Below are 25,527 nucleotides of genomic sequence, written 5' to 3' on the forward strand. Positions count from 1 at the left end.
TTCAGAGTTAGGATCACTCACTGTGTAACTGTACAGAGTCACTGTTTATTCAGGGTGAGGATCACTCACTGTGTAACTGTACAGAGTCACTATTTATTCAGAGTTAGGATCACTCACTGTGTAACTGTACAGAGTCACTGTTTATTCAGGGTGAGGATCACTCACTGTGTAACTGTACAGAGTCACTGTTTATTCAGAGTTAGGATCACTCACTGTGTAACTGTACAGAGTCACTGTTTATTCAGGGTGAGGATCACTCACTGTGTAACTGTACAGAGTCACTGTTTATTCAGAGTTAGGATCACTCACTGTGTAACTGTACAGAGTCACTGTTTATTCAGGGTGAGGATCACTCACTGTGTAACTGTACAGAGTCACTGTTTATTCAGAGTTAGGATCACTCACTGTGTAACTGTACAGAGTCACTATTTATTCAGAGTTAGGATCACTCACTGTGTAACTGTACAGAGTCACTGTTTATTCAGGGTGAGGATCACTCACTGTGTAACTGTACAGAGTCACTGTTTATTCAGAGTTAGGATCACTCACTGTGTAACTGTACAGAGTCACTGTTTATTCAGGGTGAGGATCACTCACTGTGTAACTGTACAGAGTCACTGTTTATTCAGGGTGAGGGTCACTCACTGTGTAACTGTACAGAGTCATTGTTTATTCAGGGTGAGGGTCACTCACTGTGTAACTGTACAGAGTCACTGTTTATTCAGGGTGAGGATCACTCACTGTGTAACTGTACAGAGTCACTGTTTATTCAGAGTTAGGATCACTCACTGTGTAACTGTACAGAGTCACTGTTTATTCAGGGTGAGGATCACTCACTGTGTAACTGTACAGAGTCACTGTTTATTCAGAGTTAGGATCACTCACTGTGTAACTGTACAGAGTCACTGTTTATTCAGGGTGAGGATCACTCACTGTGTAACTGTACAGAGTCACTGTTTATTCAGAGTTAGGATCACTCACTGTGTAACTGTACAGAGTCACTGTTTATTCAGAGTTAGGATCACTCACTGTGTAACTGTACAGAGTCACTGTTTATTCAGGGTGAGGATCACTCACTGTGTAACTGTACAGAGTCACTGTTTATTCAGAGTTAGGATCACTCACTGTGTAACTGTACAGAGTCACTGTTTATTCAGAGTTAGGATCACTCACTGTGTAACTGTACAGAGTCACTGTTTATTCAGGATAAAGACTACCCACTGCGTAACTGTACAGAATTGATTAAATCGTGCTGTTACGTGGGAAATTCACTGAAGGGAACAGAATAGAGAACATCTGGATTCATGGGACAATTAGATTTCCCTCAGGAAAGAGAGCAGGAAGAGGTGGGTAGGTGGGATTCACATTAATCAAAATGGATCAAGCTTGTTGGCGTAGTGATTTTATAGTTTGTAAAGATTCAAACATTTTTACTTCTGTGGAGGTTCAATAATCTTGAAATGTTTGAGTTGGCGAGTTAAACACTGGGGAATGGAGAGAATTATTCAAGTCACCTACCATAGATGCAACCACCACAGCTGGAGAAAATCCCATTGTCAAGTAAAACAGCAGCTCAATAATCTTATACCTGTGTAAAAAAAACACAAATGTTTGAATAAAATATACTTCAATTAAACGTTGGTTCACGTTTTCAGTTTATCACTAACACAATTTTAAACTAAGCAGATAAAGAGGGCGGCTTTTTATTAAAATAGTTATTCTTTGGGTGTGAGAATTGCTGGCAATGCCAGCATTTGTTGCCCATCCGTAACTGCGTCTGAGAAGACGGTGGTGAGCCACTGCAGTCCATCTGGTGCGGGTTGACCCACAGTGCTGTTAGGGAGGGAATTCCAGGATTTTGACCCAACGACAGTGAAGGAACGGCGATATAGTTCCAAGTCAGGGTTGTGTGTGACTTGGAGGGGAACTTTGAGATGTTCCCATATCCCTGCTGCCTTTATCCTTCTAAGCGATGAAGGTCATAGGTTTGGGAGATGCTGTCAAAGAAACCTTGGCAAGTTGCTGCAGTGTCTCTTGTAGATGGTAGACAGTGCAGCCACAGTACGCCAGTGGTGGAGGGAGTGAATGTTGAAGATGGCAGATTGGGTGCTGATCAAGTGGGTTGCTTTGTCCTGAATGGAGTCGAGCTTCCTGAGAAATTGCTTACTGTTCATGGTATAAAAAGACATAGATGGTACCAGCAGCTGCCATGATCCAAATAAACCAACGCATGTGAGACGCCAAGGGCCCAAGCTCTCGGAGATTTAACCTGCAAAAAAAAAAAGATGTTAGAGGGATTTCAGATCGAGGATGTGTTCAATAACATACAGCATGTGAAGGTTCACTGTTCACTTCCTCTCCTTAAAGCATTGTCTCTTGTTGAGGTTCCACTGTTGCTGGCTGTCCTCCAGTACTTTACCCTCATGTCTATTCTTCTCTTTTGACCTTCAGCATTGCCAGCTTGCTTTCCATCTGTGCAGACCAGAGCTAAGTCCATTCCTATCCTCACTGGGCGCAGAGACAGGAAATCCCTCAGGAACTGGCAGCCTGGCAGATTTCACTCTCTGATCTAGGGGCACTGAGGTAAAATGAAGCACCCAGACTGCCACACGGCTAACTCGATGCAACTGGAAAGTGAACCAGTATGAATCCTGCCGCACTTCAAGTCAGCTGTTAGCCACTGTGTCAGACAGGGTATGACAGGCTGACAGCACCGTGAGAGCTCGAACTAAGGGGAACAAAATCGACACCAATGAGTTTTCTGGTTGGACACACATCTCCCTCTTGATTTCAGCACTAACACTGGCCAAGTGTCCAGCATGGTTAGTGAAGAGTTCAGTATAGTTTGTGCCTTTTTAATCACAATTATCACCAGCAGCAAAGTAACACTTGCTGCTAGAAAGATGCCTCAACCATTCCACAGGAGTCTGTGGACTGCTGGATCAATCCAGTTCTATGGGGGCTGAATGTGATGTGGGCCAACTCCTCTGCATTTTTCACTGACTAGTCATTTCTGTGCTGTCTCCCCATGTTCTGGACCTGGATGGAAAATCAATCTTTATTCATTGCAAAAGAGGTTAAGATACTCACCACGGTGCATAGGAAGATGCGATGAAGAAGTAGATGACAATTCGGTCACACATGTGGAAGCACTGCTCCATTGTTCTGTCAAATGGGACAAAAAGATTAACATCCACAATCATTCCCACACCAGCCACGCAAACACAAGCCAAGCACAATCTTGCACACCAGGCAGGGCAATCAGAATGGAAACAAATAAGTTTCATAAATTTGAATGCATCAGCTTGCAAAGTAAATCATTAACAATTTTGATTTAATATAGTGTGGAAACTATAGTAAATGGGCTACAGTCAGAGTGCAGGACACAGCAAAGTTAGAGACCAGAAGACGAGGTAAATCAGCAAGTAATAATCAGGTGGTCAAGTTTGGGTTTTAGAAATCTGTAGATTGTAGGAGAAAGAGAGGAGGTAAGGAAATTTAGTTTTGAGGGTCTACGTAAGAATGAGAAAGTCTTAAAACATGTAAGGAAGGAAGAAAAGTTGTTAAATTAAGAGCGTTTAGACTTTAGAAGGAACTGGAGAGGAAAGTTCAGAAGAACCAACTTAATAGAATTCTTTGAGGAAGTGACAAAGTTGATTGATGAGGGAAGGGCTATAGATGTCATATACATGGACTTCAGTAAGGCGTTTGATAAGGTTCCCCATGGCAGGCTGATGGAGAAAGTGAAGGGGCATGGGGTCCAAGGTGTACTAGCTAGATGGATAAAGAACTGGCTGGGCAACAAGAGACAGAGTAGCAGTAGAAGGGAGTTTCTCAAAATGGAGACGTGTGACCAGTGGTGTTCCACAGGGATCCGTGCTGGGACCACTGTTGTTTGTGATATACATAAATGATTTGGAGGAAAGTATAGGTGGTCTGATTAGCAAGTTTGCAGACAACACTAAGATTGGTGGAGTAGCAGATAGTGAAGGGGACTGTCAGAGAATACAGCAGAATATAGATAGACTGGAGAGTTGGGCAGAGAAATGGCAGATGGAGTTCAATCAGGGAAAATGCGAGGTGATGCATTTTGGAAGATCCAATTCAAGAGTGAACTATACAGTAAATGGAAAAGTCCAGGGGAAAATTGATGTCCAGAGAGATTTGGGTGTCCAGGTCCATTGTTCCCTGAAGGTGGCAACGCAGGTCAATAGAGTGGTCAAGAAGGCATACGGCATGCTTTCCTTCATCGGACGGGGTATTGAGTACAAGAGTTGGCAGGTCATGTTACAGTTGTATAGGACTGTGGTTCGGCCACATTTGGAATACTGCGTGCAGTTCTGGTCGCCACATTACCAAAAGGATGTGGATGCTTTGGAGAGGGTGCAGAGGAGGTTCACCAGGATGTTGCCTGGTATGGAGGGTGCTAGCTATGAAGAGAGGTCGAGTAGATTAGGATTATTTTCATTAGAAAGACGGAGGTTGAGGGGGGACCTGATTGAGGTGTACAAAATCATGAGAGGTATAGACAGGGTGGATAGCAAGAAGCTTTTTCCCCCAGAGTGGGGGATTCAATTACTAGGGGTCACGAGTTCAAAGTGAGAGGGGAAAAGTTTAGGGGGGGATATGCGTGGAAAGTTCTTTACGCAGAGGGTGGTGGGTGCATGGAACGCATTGCCAGCGGAGGTGGTAGACACGGGCATGATAGCGTCTTTTAAGATGTATCTAAACAGATACATGAATGGGCAGGAAGTAAAGAGATACAGACCCTTAGAAAATAGGCGTCATGTTTAGATAGAGGATCTGGATCGGCGCAGGCTTGGAGGGCCGAAGGGCCTGTTCCTCTGCTGTAATTTTCTTTGTTCTTTGTAGAACAATGACAGAGAGACGGGGCGCGCGACAGAGAGACGGGGCGCGCGACAGAGAGACGGGGCGCGCGACAGAGAGACGGGGCGCGCGACAGAGAGACGGGGCGCGCGACAGAGAGACGGGGCGCGCGACAGAGAGACGGGGCGCGCGACAGAGAGACGGGGCGCGCGACAGAGAGACGGGGCGCGCGACAGAGAGACGGGGCGCGCGACAGAGAGACGGGGCGCGCGACAGAGAGACGGGGCGCGCGACAGAGAGACGGGGCGCGCGACAGAGAGACGGGGCGCGCGACAGAGAGACGGGGCGCGCGACAGAGAGACGGGGCGCGCGACAGAGAGACGGGGCGCGCGACAGAGAGACGGGGCGCGCGACAGAGAGACGGGGCGCGCGACAGAGAGACGGGGCGCGCGACAGAGAGACGGGGCGCGCGACAGAGAGACGGGGCGCGCGACAGAGAGACGGGGCGCGCGACAGAGAGACGGGGCGCGCGACAGAGAGACGGGGCGCGCGACAGAGAGACGGGGCGCGCGACAGAGAGACGGGGCGCGCGACAGAGAGACGGGGCGCGCGACAGAGAGACGGGGCGCGCGACAGAGAGACGGGGCGCGCGACAGAGAGACGGGGCGCGCGACAGAGAGACGGGGCGCGCGACAGAGACAGCAGAGTACTTGTTTGCTTGCGTGCTCCCATATGGGGGACTCTGAAGACTATTTTGGGACTGCACAAGCACATTCAATTGGTTGTGCATGAGCTCTGATTCCAATAAGCTGACTGGAGAGGAAACAGGGCGCAGGCACTGCCAAAGTACACTGGAATGGTGAGCCTGGAGCTGCTTGTTCCCTGTCCTGAGTAGGCACATGTGTTGTTGGTGGATAGACAAGTGGAAGAGCCTGCCGAATTCCTCAGAGTGGAAGGGTTGCTGGCCGGTGCAGACTCCTCTGTGCTTGGTCAGGCTCGTGCAGGCCTCTCAGATGAAGCAGCAGGGCCTGGATGCATGCCTTGGTGGATGCCACGTGGTTGGAGTGAGGTATGTGCTGGTACTTGCGCTGGCCGCCTGACCTGGAGAAACCCTTCCTGTAGGCCAGGCATGGAAGGAACGGATTCTCGCCTGGGAATGCACTGGTGGCTGGTCAGGCTGTGGTGGAGGGCGATGGAAGGCCTTGCTGCATATGCCAGACTAGAAACACTGCTCGCTGCTGTGGCTGTGCCTTGGTCACACCATGATGTTGGATTTTAATTAACGTTTCTGCTTTAAAAGTTAGAGCCTTGACCTTGGTCCCTTCATTCTAATTAAATCATCATTTCCAGAAGGAAAAACATGAAACTCCAAAGAAGTAATGATCCCTCTAATTAGGGTATAACTCTTTTATTTTACCAGACAAGGACAACTCGAAGTATAGCTGCAGGACATTAGGTAACAGAGGATTTTCAAACAGCTAACTACAGCTCCACTTTATACTTTCTACCATGTACCATTCATTGCAGCAACACAGCAGTTTACTAGTGACAGGTTCCTGCCACACTCTCCCCCATAGCCAAATGTGGTAATAACTTATCGCACTGAAGGTAAACTCCAATGTCAACTAGCTAAAGGCCAAAACCAAGACAACAACCAGTTCTGTAATAGAACTACAGTATGCTGAAGACAGACAATTTAGTGCTCACTCTGAGGAACTATAACAGATAGTTGCCATATTCACCAAAGCCTACGAGAACATGGGACTTACCCTAAACACCAGGAAGACCAAAGTCCTCGACCAACCCACACCAAATGTATCAAATCCAATGCCTTCAACTGAGATTCATGGTGAAATAATGGAAAATGTCCCTCACTTTCCATATCTTGGAAGCTATCTATCCCAAAAAGCTGACATTGATGAAGAGGTACACCAGCAAATCCAATGTCCTAGCTCAGGCTATGGTAAATTATGTAAATTGAGTTTTTGAGAATCATGATATCAGACCTGACACTAAAATTAAAGTCTATCGGGCAGTGGTTCGCCCCATGCTTCTCTAAGGTGCTGAAACTGGGACAACTTACAGACGCCATATCAGGGCCTTAGAACATCAACGCTGATGTAGAAGAATTTTGCCAATCAAGTGGGAGGACAGAAGAACAACATGAGCATCCTCCAAAACACAGATATGCCACGTATCGAGGTCATGATAATCTTACATCAGCTGAGGTGGATGGAACATGTCATCAGAATGCCCAACTCAAGACTGCCCAAACAGGTACTCTAATCAGAGCTACACTAATGAGACTGTTCACATGGGTGCTAAAGGAAACACTTCAAAGACAATCTCAAAGGCTCCATGAAGGCCTCCTCTATTAACATGAACACATGGGAAGATGATGTCCAATCGTGATCAAAATGGTGATCAATTATCGAAAATAGAGTCAAGACCTTTCAACCAACAAGAGCAGCTACTGAGAAGGAACCATGAAAGAGACGGAAAGAGAGGGCAGCTGCTTGAGCCAATAATCCACCACCACCTTTGCTGGCCAACAACTGATGCCCTCACTGCGGGAGAGCTAGCCACCTGGTGATGGTTAGGCCACAGCTGGAGTATTGTGTACAGTTCTGGTCACCACATTACAGAAAGGGCATCATTGCTCTGGAGAGAGTACAGAGGAGATTTACAAGAACGTTGCCAGGGCTTGAAAGTTGCAGCTACGAGGTATGATTGGATCGGCTGGGGTTGTTTTTTTTTTAAGAACAGAGGAGGCCGAGGGGTGACTTAATTGAGGTGTACAAAATTATGAGGGGCCTAGATAGAGTAGACAGGAAGGACCTGTTTCCCCTAGCAGAGAGGTCAATTACCAGGGGGCACAGATTTAAGGTGATTGGTAGAAGGATTAGAGGGGACATGAGGAAAAACTTTTTCACCCAGAGGGTGATGGGTGTCTGGAATTCACTGCCCGGATCGGTGGTGGAGGCAGAAACCCTCAATTTTTAAAATTTTTTTATAAAGGTACCTGGACCTGCACCTAAAGTGCTGTAACCGGCAAGGCTATGCTGGAAAGTGGGATTAGATTGGGTGGCTAGTTTTCTTGGCCGGCACGGACATGACGGGCTGAATGGCCTCCTTCTGTGCCATAATTTTTCTATGGTTCCAACACTGACATCTCACTTCCACCCAGCCATCCACAAAGAAGAATCACCCTCGGTACGATGGATTGCTGATACCACCATTTTCACACCTTCCTCAGTCACACCGTTCAATCACATCAGAGCAGCACTGGGAGTTCTGAAGCCTGCCTGTCTGACAATGGTTGGATCAAATTACACCTTGCAGAGAACACTGAATCACTCTACAGCAGGCAGGATCAGCTTACACATTTCAGACAAACTGTTGGGTGCATCTTGTCCTCCAAGGAAACCAACCAGAAATCTGGTCCAACCCATTTGAGTTGCAAATAAATATGAGAGAGAGAGAGAGAGAGAGAGAGAGAGAGAGAGAGAGAGAGTGTGAGAAAGAGGACACACACACACACATATAGATAGGAGGGAGGGGGGAATGGGTTTGAGATGATACACAAGCATTCAACTTACAAAACAGAATTATTGCAACTAACATTTAGTGCAGTCACCAGAAGCAGACGCCTACCCAGGTTTGTAGAGGTGAGTTGCACAATTCATTATTTCCCTCTTGATATTGAATTGTGCCCAGATTTTTAAAAGTCCGTTGTTTAAAGGGCCCCAGTACATTAATCAGATCAGTTACATTGACCATCCCAATTAGTATTAAAAATGTTAGCAGTTCCATGCCCTACCCTACTGTGGTGATTTAGCACATGCCAGTCAGGGCAACAGATGGGACACTTCAAATTCATCTCAGCACCCGAGTTAGGGAGGGAGAAATCAGACAGGCTCCCTCCTTTTGATCACTATCTGGGACTCCTGCTAGGAGTGAGAGCCTCAGTTGAGGACTAGATCAGGCTCAGTTGTCACATTCTCAGCCAAACGGCTTGTTGACTTTCTGAACTCAAGACATCTACAGGAGATACTGCAGGATGGTCTGTGACCATGAAACTTCACCCCATGCAAAAGCCAACCCCTGCAGGAGAGGGGAGTAAAATGTTACTACGTATTACCTCAGGTGGCTCTTCTTCCATGCAATGATGTGGAAAACAGTGGAAACGATGAACAATGCACACAGACCCACGCCATACATCCAGGCTGTGATCTTTTTCCACCGGTCATCCGACAATCGATGAAGTAGCGTGCTGCCGACAATTGCTGGAAAAATGAGGAACTGGGAAGAAACACACTCCAATTCAGTGGCTCCTTAGCCTTTTTCCAACATCTCTCACGGCTTCTTTTCCCCCACCCAGCCCAACATGCTGATGCCCCTGTGGCAGAAACACACACACATTCCTTGACATCTGCAATTCTTTCTCCTTCAGAAATGGGAATCTCCAACAGGAACCCACTAAGGAACCTACACTTGACTGCATTTGAGAATGTCAGGGGACCTGTGTGACACAGCATAGTGTGTGACTATGCTACTGAGTTACACGACCAGGGACTGTGCTACTGCATAAACCACCTGAATTTGGGAGGGCAGAAAGACCCAAGCCATGGTCCATGCTAAGTTAGTTGATATTAACCAGAATAGAAGGGGGGGGGGGGGGGGGGTGCAGTGATTGGCCTTGGTGTATCATGGTTAGAGTTGGGGGTGGGCATCAGAGAAGCATAAAGAGTCAGGGACTTGGCTAATCACCGTTTGGTAACCCCTGTTGGAAGGTGCACAATGTGTGGATATGAGGTGTAGACAAAATTCAGCTCAGCTTGATCGATCGATTGAGCTACAAACACTCAGCTTGAATAATGAAAAGGAAGACTTGCTTTTATATAGTGTCTTTCACAACTTCAGGATTTCCAAAGCGTTTTACAGCCAGTGAAGTGCTTTTTGAAGTGTAATCACTATTACGTAGGAAACGTGGCAGCCAATTTGTACACAGCATGATCCCACAAACAGCAATGTCAATGACCAGATAATCTGTTTTAGGTGATGTTGATTGAGGATTTAGAGAGAGCAGGGTTGGAAGCTGCTGTCTGCATGGGTCAGTGTCACATTTACCTGTTCCAGCCACTGGACCTCACAGAGAACACTTACAAGAACTGCATTTATATAGCACCATTAATATGGGAAAACATCCCAAGACTCAAGCAGACAAAAACCAGCAACGAGCCAAAGGAGACGACATTAGGAACAGTGACGGAAATCTTGGTCAAACAGGGGGGTTTTTAAAGGAGGGTTTTGAAGGAGTCGTTGTTGGGGGATGGGAGTGCGGTGCATAGTGCAATGGAGAGATTTACTTCAATAAACTTTCTTGAAACAGAAATGGTCCTGCCACCTTCAAGGTTTTTTAAAAAATGTCATTCATGGGATGTGGGCGTCGCTGGCCAGGCCAGCATTTATTGCCCATCCCTAATTGCCCTTGAGAAGGTGGTGGTGAGCTGCCTTCTTAAACTGCTGCAGTCAATGTGGGGTAGGTACACCCACAGTGCTGTTAGGGAGGGAGTTCCAGGATTTTGACTCAGCAACAGTGAAGGAACGGCGATATAGTTCCAAGTCAGGATGGTGTGTGACTTGGAGGGGAACTCGCAGGTGGTGGTGTTCCCATGCATTTGCTGCCCTTGTTATTCTAGGTGGTAGAGGTCACGGATTTAGAAGGTGCTCTCTAAGGAGCCTTGGTGTGTTGCTGCAATGCATCTTGCAGATGGTACACACTGCTGCCAGTGTGCGTCGGTGGTGGAGGGAGTGATTGTTTGTGGATGGTGTGCCGATCAAGCGGGCTGCTTTGTCCTAGACGGTGTCAAGCTTCTTGAGTGTTGTTGGAGCTGCACCCATCCAGGCAAGTGGAGAGTGTTCCATCACACTCCTGACTTGTGCCTTGTAGATGGTGGACAGGCTTTGGAAAGTCAGGAGGTGAGTTATTCACCTCAGCCTCTGACCTGCTCTTGTAGCCATGGTATTTATATGGCTACTCCAGTTCAGTTTCTGGTCAATGGTAACCCCCAGGATGTTGATCGTGGGGGATTCAGCAATGGTAATGCCATTAAATGTCAAATGGGAGATGGTTAGATTCTCTCTTGTTGGAGATGGTCATTGCCTGGCACCTGTGTGGCACGAACGTTACTTGCCACTTATCAGCCCAAAGCCTGGATATTGTCCAGGTCTTGCTGCATTTCTACATGGACTGCTTCAGTATTTGAGGAATCGCGAATGGTGTTGAACATTGTGAAACCATCAGCGAACATCCCCACTTCTGACCTTATGATTGCAGGAAGGTCATTGATGAAGCAGCTGAAGATGTTTGGGCCGAGGACACTACCCTGAGGAACTCCTGCAGTGATATCCTGGGACTGAGATGATTGACCTCCAACAACCACAAACATCTTCCTTTGCGCTAAGTATGACTCCAACCAGTGGAGAGCTTTCCCCCTGATTCCCATTGACTCCAGTTTTGCTAGGGCTCCTTGATGCCATACTTGGTCAAATGCTGCCTTAATGTCTAGGGCAGTCACTCTCACCTCACCTCTTGAGTTCAGCTTTTTTGTCCACGTTGGAACCAAGGCTGTAATGAGGTCTGGAGCTGAGTGGCCCTGGCGGAACCCAAACTGAGTGTCACTGAGCAGGTTACTGCTAAGCAAGTGCAGCTTGATAGCACTGTCGCGACACCTTCCATCACTTTACTGATGATCAACAGTAGGCTGATGGGGCATTAATTGGCCGGGTTGCATTCATAAGAAACAGGAGCAGGAGTAGCCAATTCAGCCCTTCGAGCCTGCTCCTCCATTCAATGACATCATGGCTGATCTTCTACCTCAACACCATTTTCCTGCACTACCCCCATATCCCTTGATGTTTTTTATATGTCGAAATCTATTGATCTCAGTCTTGAACATACTCAACGACTGAGCCTCCACAACGATATACGTCCTGCTTTTTGGACATACCTGGGCAATTTTCCACATTGCTGGGTAGATGCCAGTGTTGTAGCTGTACTGGAACAGCTTGGCTAGGGGCGTGGCTAGTTCTGGAGCACAGGTCTTCAGTACTATTGCCAGAATGTTGTCAGGGCCCATAGCTTTTGCAGTATCCAGTGCCTTCAGTCGTTTCTTGATATCACGCGGAGTGAATCGAATTGGGTAGTTAAAGGCAGAATTTCACAGGGACGTTATTAGGAGTCACCAGTATTGCCCCAAAACTCTCAAAAGGCTTCAGGTTTCTCATTGATTCATTATAGGATAACAGGCACTTGATAGTCAGCTACATGGCAGGAGCTTTGGGAGATTTTCCAGGCTTCCTTCCCCCTCTGCTGTAAGCATTTATACCTTCCCTGGATCCAACTTTTGTTTTTGTACTTGCCTCGATCATCTTTTGCCTCGCAACATCAGCAGTTTTGTTACTGAATCACCCCTGCCGCCACCTTATCACAGGCCTCTCCCTTTTGTTGTTTGTCCCCTTTTTCCTGGCTCTGCTAAATCGCTATCTTCTTCCAGTCCTGGTGAAAGGCCATCGACCTGAAATGTTAACTGTCTCTCTCCACAGAAGGTCTGTGCCAGACCTCCTGACTGTTTCCAGCATTTTCTGTTCAGCTCAGATTCACAGCTTGGGCAATATCACAAGCCTGAACATGTGTCTATTCAGGAGTGTCAGTAGAACTGAGACTGAATCACTGTCGTAGCCCTGCTCCCTACATGCTTCCTTTACTTTAGATCCCTTGACAACTATAAAGTCATTGGCCAAGCAAAGTGGCGCTAGTGCACTCGCAGGCAATACACAACACCATAAAAAAGGGACCGTCGACCTGCACCTCAAACAGCTTGCCTGTCTCCTACAATAACACCAGGGGTCGGAACCAATCCCTGTTTTGGTTGTGGTTAGCTCAAGTGTTTGTGCCAAACACACACCAGCCAGTGAAATGATATTACACCTGTCAGAACTGATTCTACACAATATTGGGGAAATTAGCAGTGCCTGGCCAAAAACACAGCCATCATTAAACAATTTAGGAGTGCATGCCAATAGCTTAACACTTTGTTGAAATCTAGCATCAGCTTTACTTAGTTTTGACTGCTGCATTTCGGGTATTATATCCAAAGAACAAAGCACCAACCATGGCTCTGTGGGTAGCACTTACACCTCTAGATGAGAAGCTGCACCGCAGAGACTTCAGCACTAAAGCCAGGCTGATGCTGCCAGTACAGTTCTGAGGTAGTGCTGAAACTGTTGGAGGTGTCGTGTTTTGGATGAGACGTGAAACCAAGACTCTGCCAGCCCTCTCAGATGAATGTGAAAGATCCCTATGGCACTTTTCGAAGAACAGCAAAGGCGTTCTCCCCAGTCCTCGTACATCCCCTTAATCAACATCACTAAAACAAATGAATTTTATCATCACACTGCAGTTGCTGTTCACATGTACTACATTAAAATAGCAACTACACTTCAAAAATATTTAATTAGCTATAAAATGCTTTGTGGAAATTGGTATATAAATTTTTTTTATACAGAGTGTAATAATGACAAAAAAGATAACGCGAAAGGTATGAAGTACTGAGTTACAATTTTTGCCAGTAATCCATATTGCAACTACAGTGCAAAGAGGAAATGCGTCAGACTAAGAACAAAAGAAATAGGAGCAGGAGTGGGCCATTCAATAAGATCACAGCTGATCTACCTTAACTCCACTTTCTCATCCTATCTCCATATCCCTTGATTCTCAGATTCCAAAAATCAATCTGCCTCAGTCTTGAATATACTCAATGACTGAGCAGCCACAGCTTTCTGGGGTAGCCAATTACATAAATTCACAACTCTCAGAGCAAAGAAACTTCTCCTCATCTCAGTCCTAAATGGCCGGCTGCTTATCTTGAGACAATGCCCCCCGTGTTCTAGACTTTCCAGCCAGGGCAGACAGATTCCCAGCATTTACAAACTCAAGCCCTTGAAGAATTTTATGCTTCAATGAAATCACCTCTCATTCTTCTAAACTTGACAGTGTAAAGGGCTAAGAATGTTTCTTCAAGCTGAGTGGTTCACTAACACCCAGATTCTAGCAACACATGTAACAAAACGGCCACTTCCATGAGATACTGGGGTTGGGGGGTGGGGTGGGCAGTGCCCATGGAACTGTAGCCCAGCCAGAGACATGCTTTCAAGGGGGAAGGGGAAGAAAAAAATTCATAGCATTCAATGACCTCAAATAGAAAAAGCTGATGAATCTGAAATAAAAACAAAGTGATGGAAATATTCAGCAGGTCAGGCAACATCTGTGGAGAGAGAAGCAGAGTGAACTTTTCAGGTCTATGACCTTTCATCAGGTTGACGAATCATTGTCTTGGTGCCTGCGAGATTCCGCCAACCACCTCTCCCCCACCCACCCCATTCCATCCCCACCACCCTGCAAAAAAGAGTAGGAAAACTTACTGCATGTGTGTAACAGTTTGCAGCATGTTCATAGGCAGTGGGCTGGTACCGGGAATTAGCTGGAGGTCGGTTATTCATAAACCTACAAAGAAAGAAAGAGAGTTTATTAGTCCAGGAATTAAAACAGTCAAACAAGTACTGAATTCTCAGGTGTAGCTTAGATTGTTAAGTTTGAATTCATCATCATAAAGCTCCCTCACAAAAATACAAACTGGAATCAAAAACTGTACTGAAATTACACATCTAATGTGTACCGATAGACAGAGTTCGATACCTCACTCAAACCAGTGAGCGACTTGCACAAGCCAAGTTAATGGCTAGATATCTTACTTCGACCATACAGGTTTCCTCCCCATAACGATCTATGCTGGAACTGGAGAGAACCTTTCCGCAAGAAAGCAGCTGCTCTGCCTACACTGCAATCTAGTCCCTTTAAAATGCAGGAACACACAATCTCAGGCCTTGTCCCACTTCTAATTTACCAGTTAAACTGCACTTCTATCCAGTTAGCTGTTAAACTGGTAGGGTTAGGATGTAAATGCATGAGAATTAAAAGACGACTTCCTGGTTAGATATCTATTTTTTTTTTAAAAAAGTCAACGCCCATTGAAGGTAAATCTAGATGATCACCACCACCCACAACAGTCCTTCCATTCAGAACTATTTTGTTACCAAACAAATCTTTCAACATGTTGATGAGTAAACTCTGCATTTAGTGCACCATCAACTCGAGTTAAAATCCCGATCTAACCCAAGCAGAATATCCCAACAATTCCTACTCAGTGGCACTGTACAAATCCCAATGGACCAAACTGCTCCCTTCAACCAACATCACTAAGAAAAAATCTGGTCATTATCTCAATGCTGTTGTGTGTGAAAGGAAGCTGTCCCATTTCCCTGCGTTACAACAGCGATTTCACTTCAAAAAGTATTTTTGGATACCGTAAAAGGCAATATATAAATGCAAATTCTTTCTGAAAGTATGGGTTTTCTTTCACGGGCTAATCTTCACCTCCTTATCCTACAGTAATCAGCGCCAAAGAGCATTGCAGAATCAGAACCAGCCAAACAGTGAAACTAAGACAAAAACAAGAAATGCTGGAATCACTCAGCAGGTCTGGCAGCATCTGTGGAAAGAGAAGCAGAGTTAACGTTTCGGGTCAGTGACCCTTCTTCGGAAACTAAAAGTGCCTGCTCACGGTTAATAAACTACTGAGACTTTATTACCGTTTGTGAATAAAGCATAAACTTCTGCAACAGGAGCTGCCCTCTAGACTGCAATTTAATTGAGAGATTCAGGGGTTAATACATAGAACAACAGATACCCGGGAGTAAGTTACAGGCTGGAATCTAATCGAGGAGTTCAGGAGGTTTATATATAGAATAGATGCCCGGTAGTCAGGTGTTGCCTGCCTCTTTCTGCATCACGCTCAATTGGTCGCTGATTAGTGTTCTTACTGGAAACAGAGGCGGTTTCACATTGGTGTCAGTTTTTGTAAAGTATTTATGTGTTGCAGCAGTTGCGTGACTGTGGGATGATCATCTTGGGCAACAATACGTCCAAGCTCATTTAGAGGAACAAGCCCAGGCTCACACAGTACACAGTGATGTTGCCTGGATACCGGTTCCGCATGCCTAACCTGTAAGTCACAAGATCAGCCTAACATCAAACACTGAATTTTTATAAATAAATCTGACTGGCTGTATTTTAGCTTCCACTGCAACAATACACACTTATGAAATTTTCATCTGGGTGAAATTATTAGACAGCCAGGAACTAAATCCCCGAATGGTCAACAAGTACCACAGGCTATGGACCAGTGGCTAAATACGCCCCTAATCATGGAATTCAGTCAAAAAGTGCAGGACGATCCCAGTTTGATTACCAATCTGTTAGTTGATCTTGGTTGGGAGAGCAATTAGAACTAAAGGAAAAAAGGAGAGAGAGAGATTGAGATTGAGAAAGAAACTGAAACAAGTATTGGGAGAGAGTGGAAAATCAGATAAGGTGGGGCGGGGGGGGGGGGCGGGGGGGTGATGGAGAGTTGGTGGGGTGGGGAAGAGTGACAGTCCCCACAATTTAAAACGTCCACCTTTAAAAGAGGTAGTCACTTCTGTCAGTCAAAAAGTGAAAATCATTATCTATTTGCATTAACACCCAATTTCAAAGTTGCTGGTCGCAGTATGTTAAACACTCCATGTGTTTCGGACAGAAACAGCTGTGTTTACTCAGGAGTTCTCATTTCCTTAAGGTGCACTGAATGTAATAAAAGAGCCTTCCCATAGATTCCCATTTCTTCTGGAATAGTCCAGATATGAGCCGTATTGAAGCAAATTCACTGCGTAAAGCACTTTGAGATGTTTGATTATGGGACAAGGTATTATATAAATGCAGGAATCTCTTTTAGGTGCATTTAAAAAAATAAAATTGGTTTTAAATGAAGTGAAGTCAAAGCTCCAACTACAGAAAGGTCAGTCCTCCAATCCTAATCAACTTTCTTGTAGTCACCTGCAGTTCCAAGGCAGGTTAAGAATTGACATTAAGAAATGCCTTACAAAACAGTACTTGAATAGAAATCAAATAATCTAAATTCAAAAGGACTGTATGGGAAAATTACTTTAGAATTTTTTTTTTAAATTTAGTAGTGGGTGACAGGCATTCACATGAACACAGGCATTGTAAGAGGTGAGTTGAGGACTGTAATTGAAGATGAAGGATTGAGTGAATGAGAGAAAGAGAGAGAACGAGAACACAAAATAAAAAGAATGGGAATAAAGGAGGAAAAAGGGAAACAAAGAATTAGGAGAGTAGATAGTCACAGAAAGAAAAAAATTCTAAAATTGTCCTTGTCCATGATCAATGCCACCTGGTTTTATATGAATTGGTGCGATACAGCATGTTACACAATCTGTCATCTTATATCAAAAAATTAAGACAAGGCATCAAGAACAAGAGTGCAACAGACACACAGAAAATACAAGTTTTGCCCAAAAGTATAATGTGCTTAAATTAGAGAGAGTTACACTGCTCTGAAAAATCAAATCATCCTTCTTCCTACCAACCTTCAACAGTACAGCATAAACCGAGCTATCAACCTATTCTATCACAGGGACCGCTGAAGATTTGCATATGCGCAGTACTTCTGAACGTTCGTAAGAACATAAGAAATAGGAAAAGTAGGCCATTTGACCCCTCGAACCTGATTGGTCATTCGATAAGATCATGGCCCATCTAATCTCGGTTTCAACTCCACTTTCCTGCCTGTTCCCATAACCCTTGACCCCCCATTGTTCAAAAATCTGTCTATCTCAGCCTTGAACTTATTCAATGATCCAGCCTTCACTGCTCGCTGGGGTAGAGAATTCAAAAGATTCACGACGCTTAGAAAAAATTCCTCCGCATCTGCATCTTCAATGGGAAACCCCTTATTCTGAAACTGTGCCCCCTAGTTCTACATTCCCCCACTAGGGGAAACATCCTCTCAGCATCCACCCTGTCAAGTCCCCTCAGAATCTTATATGTTTCAATAAGATCACCTCTCATTCTTCTAAACTCCAATGAGTAAAGGCCAAACCTCCTCAACCTTCTCTGAACTGCCTTCAATGCAAGTACATCTCTCTTTAAATAATGTTATGAATGCTGGACTTTGTAGAATGAGTATGTTTTTAAAAACTGCGATTTTTAATGCATTGTAAAATGGAGTCAGAGGAAGCATGTGACTTCACACCAAGTCTGCCCAGAAACAAGCCAAGGATCTTGGTTACCATGCAAACAAGGAACCCAGATCAAAGACCCTTTTGAAAGCAAAGTACAAAGTTCCGAAGAAGGGTCACTGACCGAAACGTTAACTCTGCTTCTCTTTCCACAGATGCTGCCAGACCTGCTGAGTGGTTCCAGCATTTCTTGTTTTTATTTCAGATTTCCAACATCTGCAGTATTTTGCTTTTATTACAAAGTTGTAACACCTGCTTGACAATGGGTTTCACTCTCCCAGATTCTCAGATCGTAAACTGGAAGCCAGGAGCTCAAAATGCAAGTTCGAGTTTTAATTACTAACACCTGGAAACAAAGGAAGGCCCAGGTGGTTTTGCTATGGCCAGACTTACGGACTCTGAATATTGTAAAAGGCAAGTGACTATTTTGATTCTGGACAATTCAACAGGCTTTCCTAAGTCTGTGGACTGTAAGGAAGAGGGGAAGACTTGAAGAAACGAGCAGGAGCTGCACAACCTGAGACAGAGAGAGAGAGAGAGAGAAAAAGAGAAAACAACTGCCCTCAGAACACAGAGAGCGAAAGGCTAAGATTTTAACCCAGTTCAAAGGCTCGTGGTTTGCAGAGGAGAAAAGACCAACAGGGTCACGAGAGATTGCCTTATTAACAAAAGACCAGTCGAGTGTCCTCTCAAGAAGTGAGCGAGGAGGGCACTGGCTTTGTTAAGGACACTGGAAGATCCAACTTATTGCAATTGGGAGGAGTTTGGGACTTTTAACTGCAAGGGTACCTTTGTGCTGAGAACATTGTGAAAAGTATAAATGTGGTGTGGGGTTTTCGACTGTGTTAATAAATTAATGGGAAATACCTTCCTCTGTAATTTAGTGTATTAGCTACCTACTAAGTACTGTTTAGTTATAGTAAAGTCTTAAAACGTAAAATCTCATCATGTAATTCTTTAATTAGTTTGGGGAGTTCATATCTCGTTTTAAAGTAAACAGTCTCTACCAAGGTCATAACACTGAGGTGTCATGCTCACGCAGGAAAACAAAATTGTAAACAAAAATGGATCCCAAACAGACTTGAGGCGCAAGAGTGTAGCAGCAGCATGGCATGGAAGAATCAGAGCGGAATCTGTCAGTCTAATTCATTTCAGAATCAATGTTGCTTTTAATTCAGTTCAGTTCAAAATTGAGAATTCTATCTTTTACCAACGAAGAGGAAGGATACTGTTTAAGATCTCCATCTAAGACTACATGTAGACAGAGACCGGAGTTGACCTAAGATCATCATTTCCCTACCTGAGAAATTGAACCAGGCTTTCACAATTGAACTATAACTGAAAGATAACCAGAGAAGATTACAACAGCACATTGTTCCCCTGAATCTTCTGAGTTTCCGTTTCTCTTCAAGCAAGTTTTACAGCGAACTCTAATGCACATTATCTTTTTATCTCTTGTTACGACCGAGGCAGAAAGAGTGCACTGTCTTTTCTAGTTCCACTTCTCCACAAGTAACAACATCTATTTTAAATATTTACCCAGTTACGGTCAATCATACTCTTTATCCCAGAATACAATACACCAATCAGGTTTCTTTAATAAGCAGCAAAATTATCAGATTATAAAATAAGACTTATCTATTAACGAAGCAAAGCATAACAGACTGTAATATGAAAGTTCCTTTTTTAAATGCCACACTCACACTGATTAAAGAAAAATGAAGACGTTTTCTCTGCAGAGTTATTTTACAAAACAAATATACATAAAAAAGGAATACTTTGGCCAAATACTTGCTTATTCTTGAAGAAAAAATATGTAAGGATGTCAGTTATCCCTTTTGGTCTGGCATCCGGGAATACAGAGATGGGTCACCAGGATCTCTTCAAAAGCAGTTCGTTCTAGGGATATCAAAAAATAGTCTGATAGGCTTTCCAGGAGAAATGTGACATCAGGGGTTTCAGTTATCACACTCTGGATTTGCAGGGTTTTTTCAAAGAGGGAGAGAAAGAGTTGACACACTGGGTTTCTACAGTACTGAGAGGGGTTCAAAAACCAACTGCTTTTCAACACTGTCCACACCCCAACTGAACCAAAACAATATCTCAGAAGCCAAACCAACTCCTGACCCTCATAAATCTTGACATGTCACTTGTCTGTAAACATCTCCCCCAAATCACCAAGGTTTCTGTTGTTTATTGAGCTTAAGGCATATGACATCCAGTAAAGATTGTTTTCAAACAACTCCTCTCAGTGCTCTTTCACTTAACTTGCAACAAAAAAAAACAAAGTCCAGCATCTATGAAATCTTCAGTCTTCCAAAATAAATCCATTTCCACACTTTAAAAAGAGCCCTCAAAAAACATTTAACAAAAAATTGGAAGCACTTTTATGAATCTCTACCTCAGCTTGTGTATGTGTGAAAGAGGGAGAGGGAAGTTGCATATATTTTTCGGGTATTGCATAATAAACATTTATCTTCCTGAGAAACTCACAAGAAAACCTGTCATTTGTCTGTTGTTGACCATTAAAACACTTAGGGGGTTTATACTTTTTTTTTCCCCAAAAGAAAAACGCTGTCTTCGGTCAGTTGAGAGGTGAAAAAAGGGGAAAACAACCTAGTCATCTCCCACCTGTCGTAACAATAAGCAAACCAAAACTACGCAATACTCTAGGTGCTGTCTCACCAACGCCCTGTAAAGTTGCAGTTCAAGTTCCCTACTTTTATACTCCAAACCCCTTGCAATAAAGGCCAACATTTCATTTGTCTTCCTAATTACTTGCTGCACCTGTATGCTAATATTTTGTGTATGACACCCAGATCCCTCTGTACCACAGTGTTCTGTAGTCTCTCTCTATTTAAATATTTTGCTTTTCTATTCTTTCTACCAAAGTGGATAACCTCACATTTTTCCCACATTATATACCATTTTCCAAATTTTTACCCACTCACAACCTATCTATATTGCTTTACAGGCTCTGTTCTCCTCACAACTTGTTTTCCCACCTGTCCCATATTATCAGCAGATTTGGCGACAATAAACTCGGTCCCTTCTTCCAAGTCATTCGTTTTTTTTTATTCATTCATGGGATGTGGGCGTCGCTGGCCAGGCCAGCATTTATTGACCATCCCTAATTGCCCTTGAGAAGGTGGTGGTGAGCTGTCTTCTTGAACCGCTGCAGTCCATGTGGTGTAGGTACACCCACAGTGCTGTTAGGAAGGAAGTTCCAGGATTTTGACCCAGCGACAGTGAAGGAATGGCGATATAGTTCCAAGTCAGGATGGTGTGTGACTTGGAGGGGAACTTGCAGGTGGTGGTGTTCCCATGTATTTGCTGCCCTTGTCCTTCTAGTTGGTAGAGGTCGCGGGTTTGGAAGGTGCTGTCTAAGGAGCCTTGGTGCATTGCTGCAGTGCATCTTGTAGATGGTACACACTGCTGCCACTGTGCATCGGTGGTGGAGGGAGTGAATGTTTGTGGATGGGGTGCCAATCAAGCGGTCAGCTTTGTCCTGGATGGTGTCGAGGTTCTTGAGTGTTGTTGGAGCTGCACCCATCCAGGCAAGTGGAGAGTATTCCATCACACTCCTGACTTGAGCCTTGTAGATGGTGTACAGGCTTTGGGGAGTCAGGAGGTGAGTTACTCGCCGCAGGATTCCTAGCCTCTGACCTGCTCTTGTAGCCACGGTATTTATATGGCTACTCCACAGTTCAGTTTCTGGTCAATGGTAACCCCTAGGATGTTGATAGTGGGGGATTCAGCGATGGTAATGCCATTGAATGTCAAGGGGAGATGGTTAGCTTCTCTCTTGTTGGAGATGGTCATTGCCTGGCACTTGTGTGGTGCGAATGTTACTTGTCACTTATCAGCCCAAGCCTGGATATTGTCCAGGTCTTGCTGTATTTCTACACGGACTGCTTCAGTATCTGAGGAGTCGCGAATGGTGCTGAACATTGTGCAATCATCCGCGAACATCCCCACTTCTGACCTTATGATTGAAGGAAGGTCATTGATGAAGCAGCTGAAAATGGTTGGGCCTAGGACACTACCCTGAGGAACTCCTGCAGAGATGTCCTGGAGCTCAGATGATTGACCTCGTATACCTTGCAAATATTTGAAGCTCCAGCACCGATCCCTAAGGCACCCCACTAGTTGCAGTTTCCCAAACTAAAAATGACCCAAGACCTCTAATTTGTCAAATGCTATTTCCCTTTCATAAAACCATGCTGATGCTGCTTGTTTACGATTTTCTAAATGTCCTATTACTTCCTTAATAATGGATTCCAGCATTATCCAAATGACAGATGTTAGACTAACTGGTCTATAGTTGCCTGCTTTCTGTCTCCCTCCTTTCTTGAATAGGGGCATTACATTTGTGATTTTCCAATCCGCAGGGACCTTTACAGAATCTAGGGCATTTTGAAAGATTACAAACAATGTAGCACTTCTTTTAAGATCCTAGGATGCAGCTCATCAGGTCCATGGGACTTGTCACCCTTTAGTCCCATTAGTTTTCCAAGTACTTTTTCTCTAGTGATTGTGACTGTTTCAAGTTCCACCCTCCCTTTTGCCCTCCAATCTTCTATTCTTGGGATGCTTTTAGTGTTTCTACCATGAAGACAGATACTAAATAAATTCAAAGTCTCTGACATTTTCTTGTTTCTTATTAATTCTCCAGTCCATTCTGTAATGGACCAATACTTACTTTAGCTACTCGCTTCCTTTTTATAAACTTATAGTAGCTCTTACTGTCTATTTATATATTTCTTGTTAGTTTATCTATTTTCCCCCTCTTTTTTTAGTCCTTTTTTGCTGGTTTCTAAAATTTTCCCACTCTTCTGGCCTATCCCTAATCTTCACAACATTGTATGCCCAATTTGATACCATCCTTAACTTCCTTAAGGAAAATGTCGCACCACGATTTAATAAGGGAGGGAGAGAGAAAACAGGGAATTACAGACCTGTTAGCCTTACATCAGTCATTGGGAAAATGCTAGAATCTATTCTAAAGGATATGATAAATGGACACTTTGATAATAATGATCTGATTGGACATAGTCAACATGGATTTATGAATGGGAAATCATGTTTGACGGACCTGTTGGGAGTTTTTTGCGAACATTACTAACAGAATTGATAAAGGGGAGTCGTGGACATAGTAAAGTTGGATTTTCAGAAGGCTTTTGATAAAGTCTCCCACAGGAAGTTGGTAAGCAAAATTAAAGCACATGGGATAGTGGGTAATATACTGGCATATATTAAGGATTGGTTAACAGGCAGAAAGCAGAGTGTAGGAATAAACTGGTCATTCTCGCATTAACAGGCTGTGACTAGTGGGGTACCACAGGGATCTGTGCTTGGGCCCCAGCTGCTCACAATATAGATCAATGATTTGAATGTGGGGACCAAATGTAATATGTCCAAGTTCGCGGATGACACAAAACTAGGTGGGAATATGCGTTGTGAGGAAGATGCAAAGCGGCTTCAGGGGGATTTGGACAGACTTAGTGTGTGGCCAAGAACGTGACTGATGAAATATAATGCGGAAAAACGTGAGGTTATCCACTTTGGTAGGAGGAATAGATGTGCAGACTATTTCTTAAATGGTAAGCAATTAGAAAGTGTAGATGTACAAAGGGACCTGGGTGTCCTCGTCATGCCTAACAAATTTGATTGAATTTTTTGAGCATGTGATCAGGTGTGCAGATGAGGGTAGTGCAGTTGATGTAGTTTACACGGATTTCAGCAAAGCCTTTGACAAGGTCCCACATGGGAGACTTATCAAGAAAGCAAATGCACATGTGATACAAGGTAGCTTGATAAGGTGGATTCAAAATTGGCTTAGCTGTAGGAGACAGAGAGTGATGACAGACGGCTGTTTTAGTGACTGGAAGCCAGTGTCCAGTGGCGTACCACAGGGATCTGTGCTGGGTCCCCTATTGTTTGTCGTTTAGATAAACGACATAGATGACTATGTGGGGGGTAGGATCAGTAAGTTCGCGGATGACACAAAGATTGGCCGAGTGGTTAACAGTGTGGTTGAGTGTCTTAGGTTACAGGAAGATGTAGATGGGATGGTCAAATGGGCAGAAAAGTGGCAGATGGAATTTAACGCTGAAAAGTGTGAGGTGATACACTTTGGAAGGAGTAATGTGACACAGAAGTATTCAATGCATGGCCTGACACTGGGAAGTTCCGAGGAACAAAGGGACCTTGGCGTGTTTGTCCATAGATCTCTGAAGGCAGAAGGGCAGGTTAATAGGGTGGTGAAAAAGGCATATGGGACACTTGCCTTTATCAATCGAGGCATAGATTACAAAAGCAGGGAGGTCATGTTGGAGTTGTATAGAACTTTGGTAAGGCCACAGCAGGAGTACTGTGTGCAATTCTGGTCGCCACATTATAGGAAGGATGTGATTGCACTGGAGGGGGTGCAGAGGCGATTCACCAGGATGTTGCCTGGGATGGAACATTTAAGCCAAGATCATTTCTCACTACTGTACTGACCTCTCATCTTTTAATAACAAAGCTACCCCATCACCTTTTCCTTTCTGCCTATCCTTCTGAAACATCAAGTACCCCTGAACATTCAGTTCCCAGCCTTGGTCACCTTACAACGTCTCTGTAATGGCTACCATACCATTTATTTCTATTTGTACCATCAATTCAACTATCTTGTTATGAATGCTACATGCATTCAGTTAAAGTTGGAGCTTTACTGAAGCAAAACACATCCAGGGCCATTGATTTATGATGATGGAATAAATTAAATTCTGCTTTATCAACATGGGATTTTTAACCAATGTTTTGAAGAATTGCATTCCACAGTTCTATTCAGCTCTCTGTGAAAACTCACTTGTGATCGTTGAGTATCGGTCAGTATATCACAGGGTTGTCACGACTCTCGACTGCAATCTTATCGCTCTGTTTGAGTTACTATTTTTAAAAAGTTATAATTTCTGCTCACATACTCTGTTATCCTTGAATACGGAGGCAATAACTGAGTGTTTCCTGTAAATTTTATCAGATAAAACCAATTACTCTGACCTCAAACTATGAACCATGCTCCTTACATAGGAATTTGTAGAAGGTAGAAAACCACAGTACAACTGCAAACAGTTACACCAACTACTTGTATTTATATTGCACATGTAGCATTTTATATAGCTTAGCATTTACATAGTAGAACTTTCCAAGATACTTCATAGATGCTTCTTCATTAGAAGATACGAGGACAAATGACCAAAAATTTGGTCAAAGAGGTAAGTTTAAAGCAGCATCTTAAAGGAGAAGTAGAGGTGGAGAGATTTAGGGAGGGAATTCCAAAGCTTCAGGCCTAGGCAGCTGAAGGTGCAGCCACCAATGGTGTAGTGAATAATATCAGGGATGCATACAAGCCTAGAATTGGAGGAGCGCAGAGGGTTGTCGTAAGTTAGAGATAAGGAGGGGTAAAGCCATGGAGCGATTTGAAAATAAAGGATGATAAGTTTATAATCGAGGTGT

The 25,527-nt window shown here is 44.1% G+C and overlaps 1 protein-coding gene across 3 annotated transcripts in view; it reads right to left on the reverse strand.

Annotated features, from left to right (window-relative positions):
- LOC137384479 (monocyte to macrophage differentiation factor-like) overlaps positions 1-25,527 on the reverse strand; it is a 46,805-nt gene that overhangs the window by 8,443 nt on the left and 12,835 nt on the right. Inside the window, exons 1-6 of one of the 3 annotated variants that reach the window (XM_068058618.1) lie at positions 15,639-15,710; positions 14,314-14,395; positions 8,969-9,129; positions 3,091-3,165; positions 2,168-2,269; positions 1,519-1,588 (exon numbers count right to left, since the gene is read on the reverse strand). In XM_068058618.1, the coding sequence (XP_067914719.1) occupies positions 1,519-1,588; positions 2,168-2,269; positions 3,091-3,165; positions 8,969-9,129; positions 14,314-14,391 (486 nt within the window). In that variant the 5' untranslated portion in view covers positions 14,392-14,395; positions 15,639-15,710. The other 2 variants (XM_068058617.1, XM_068058616.1) reach the window with 2 other exon arrangements.

Source organism: Heterodontus francisci, chromosome 26 (assembly GCF_036365525.1).
Source record: "Heterodontus francisci isolate sHetFra1 chromosome 26, sHetFra1.hap1, whole genome shotgun sequence".
NCBI lineage: Eukaryota > Metazoa > Chordata > Chondrichthyes > Heterodontiformes > Heterodontidae > Heterodontus > Heterodontus francisci.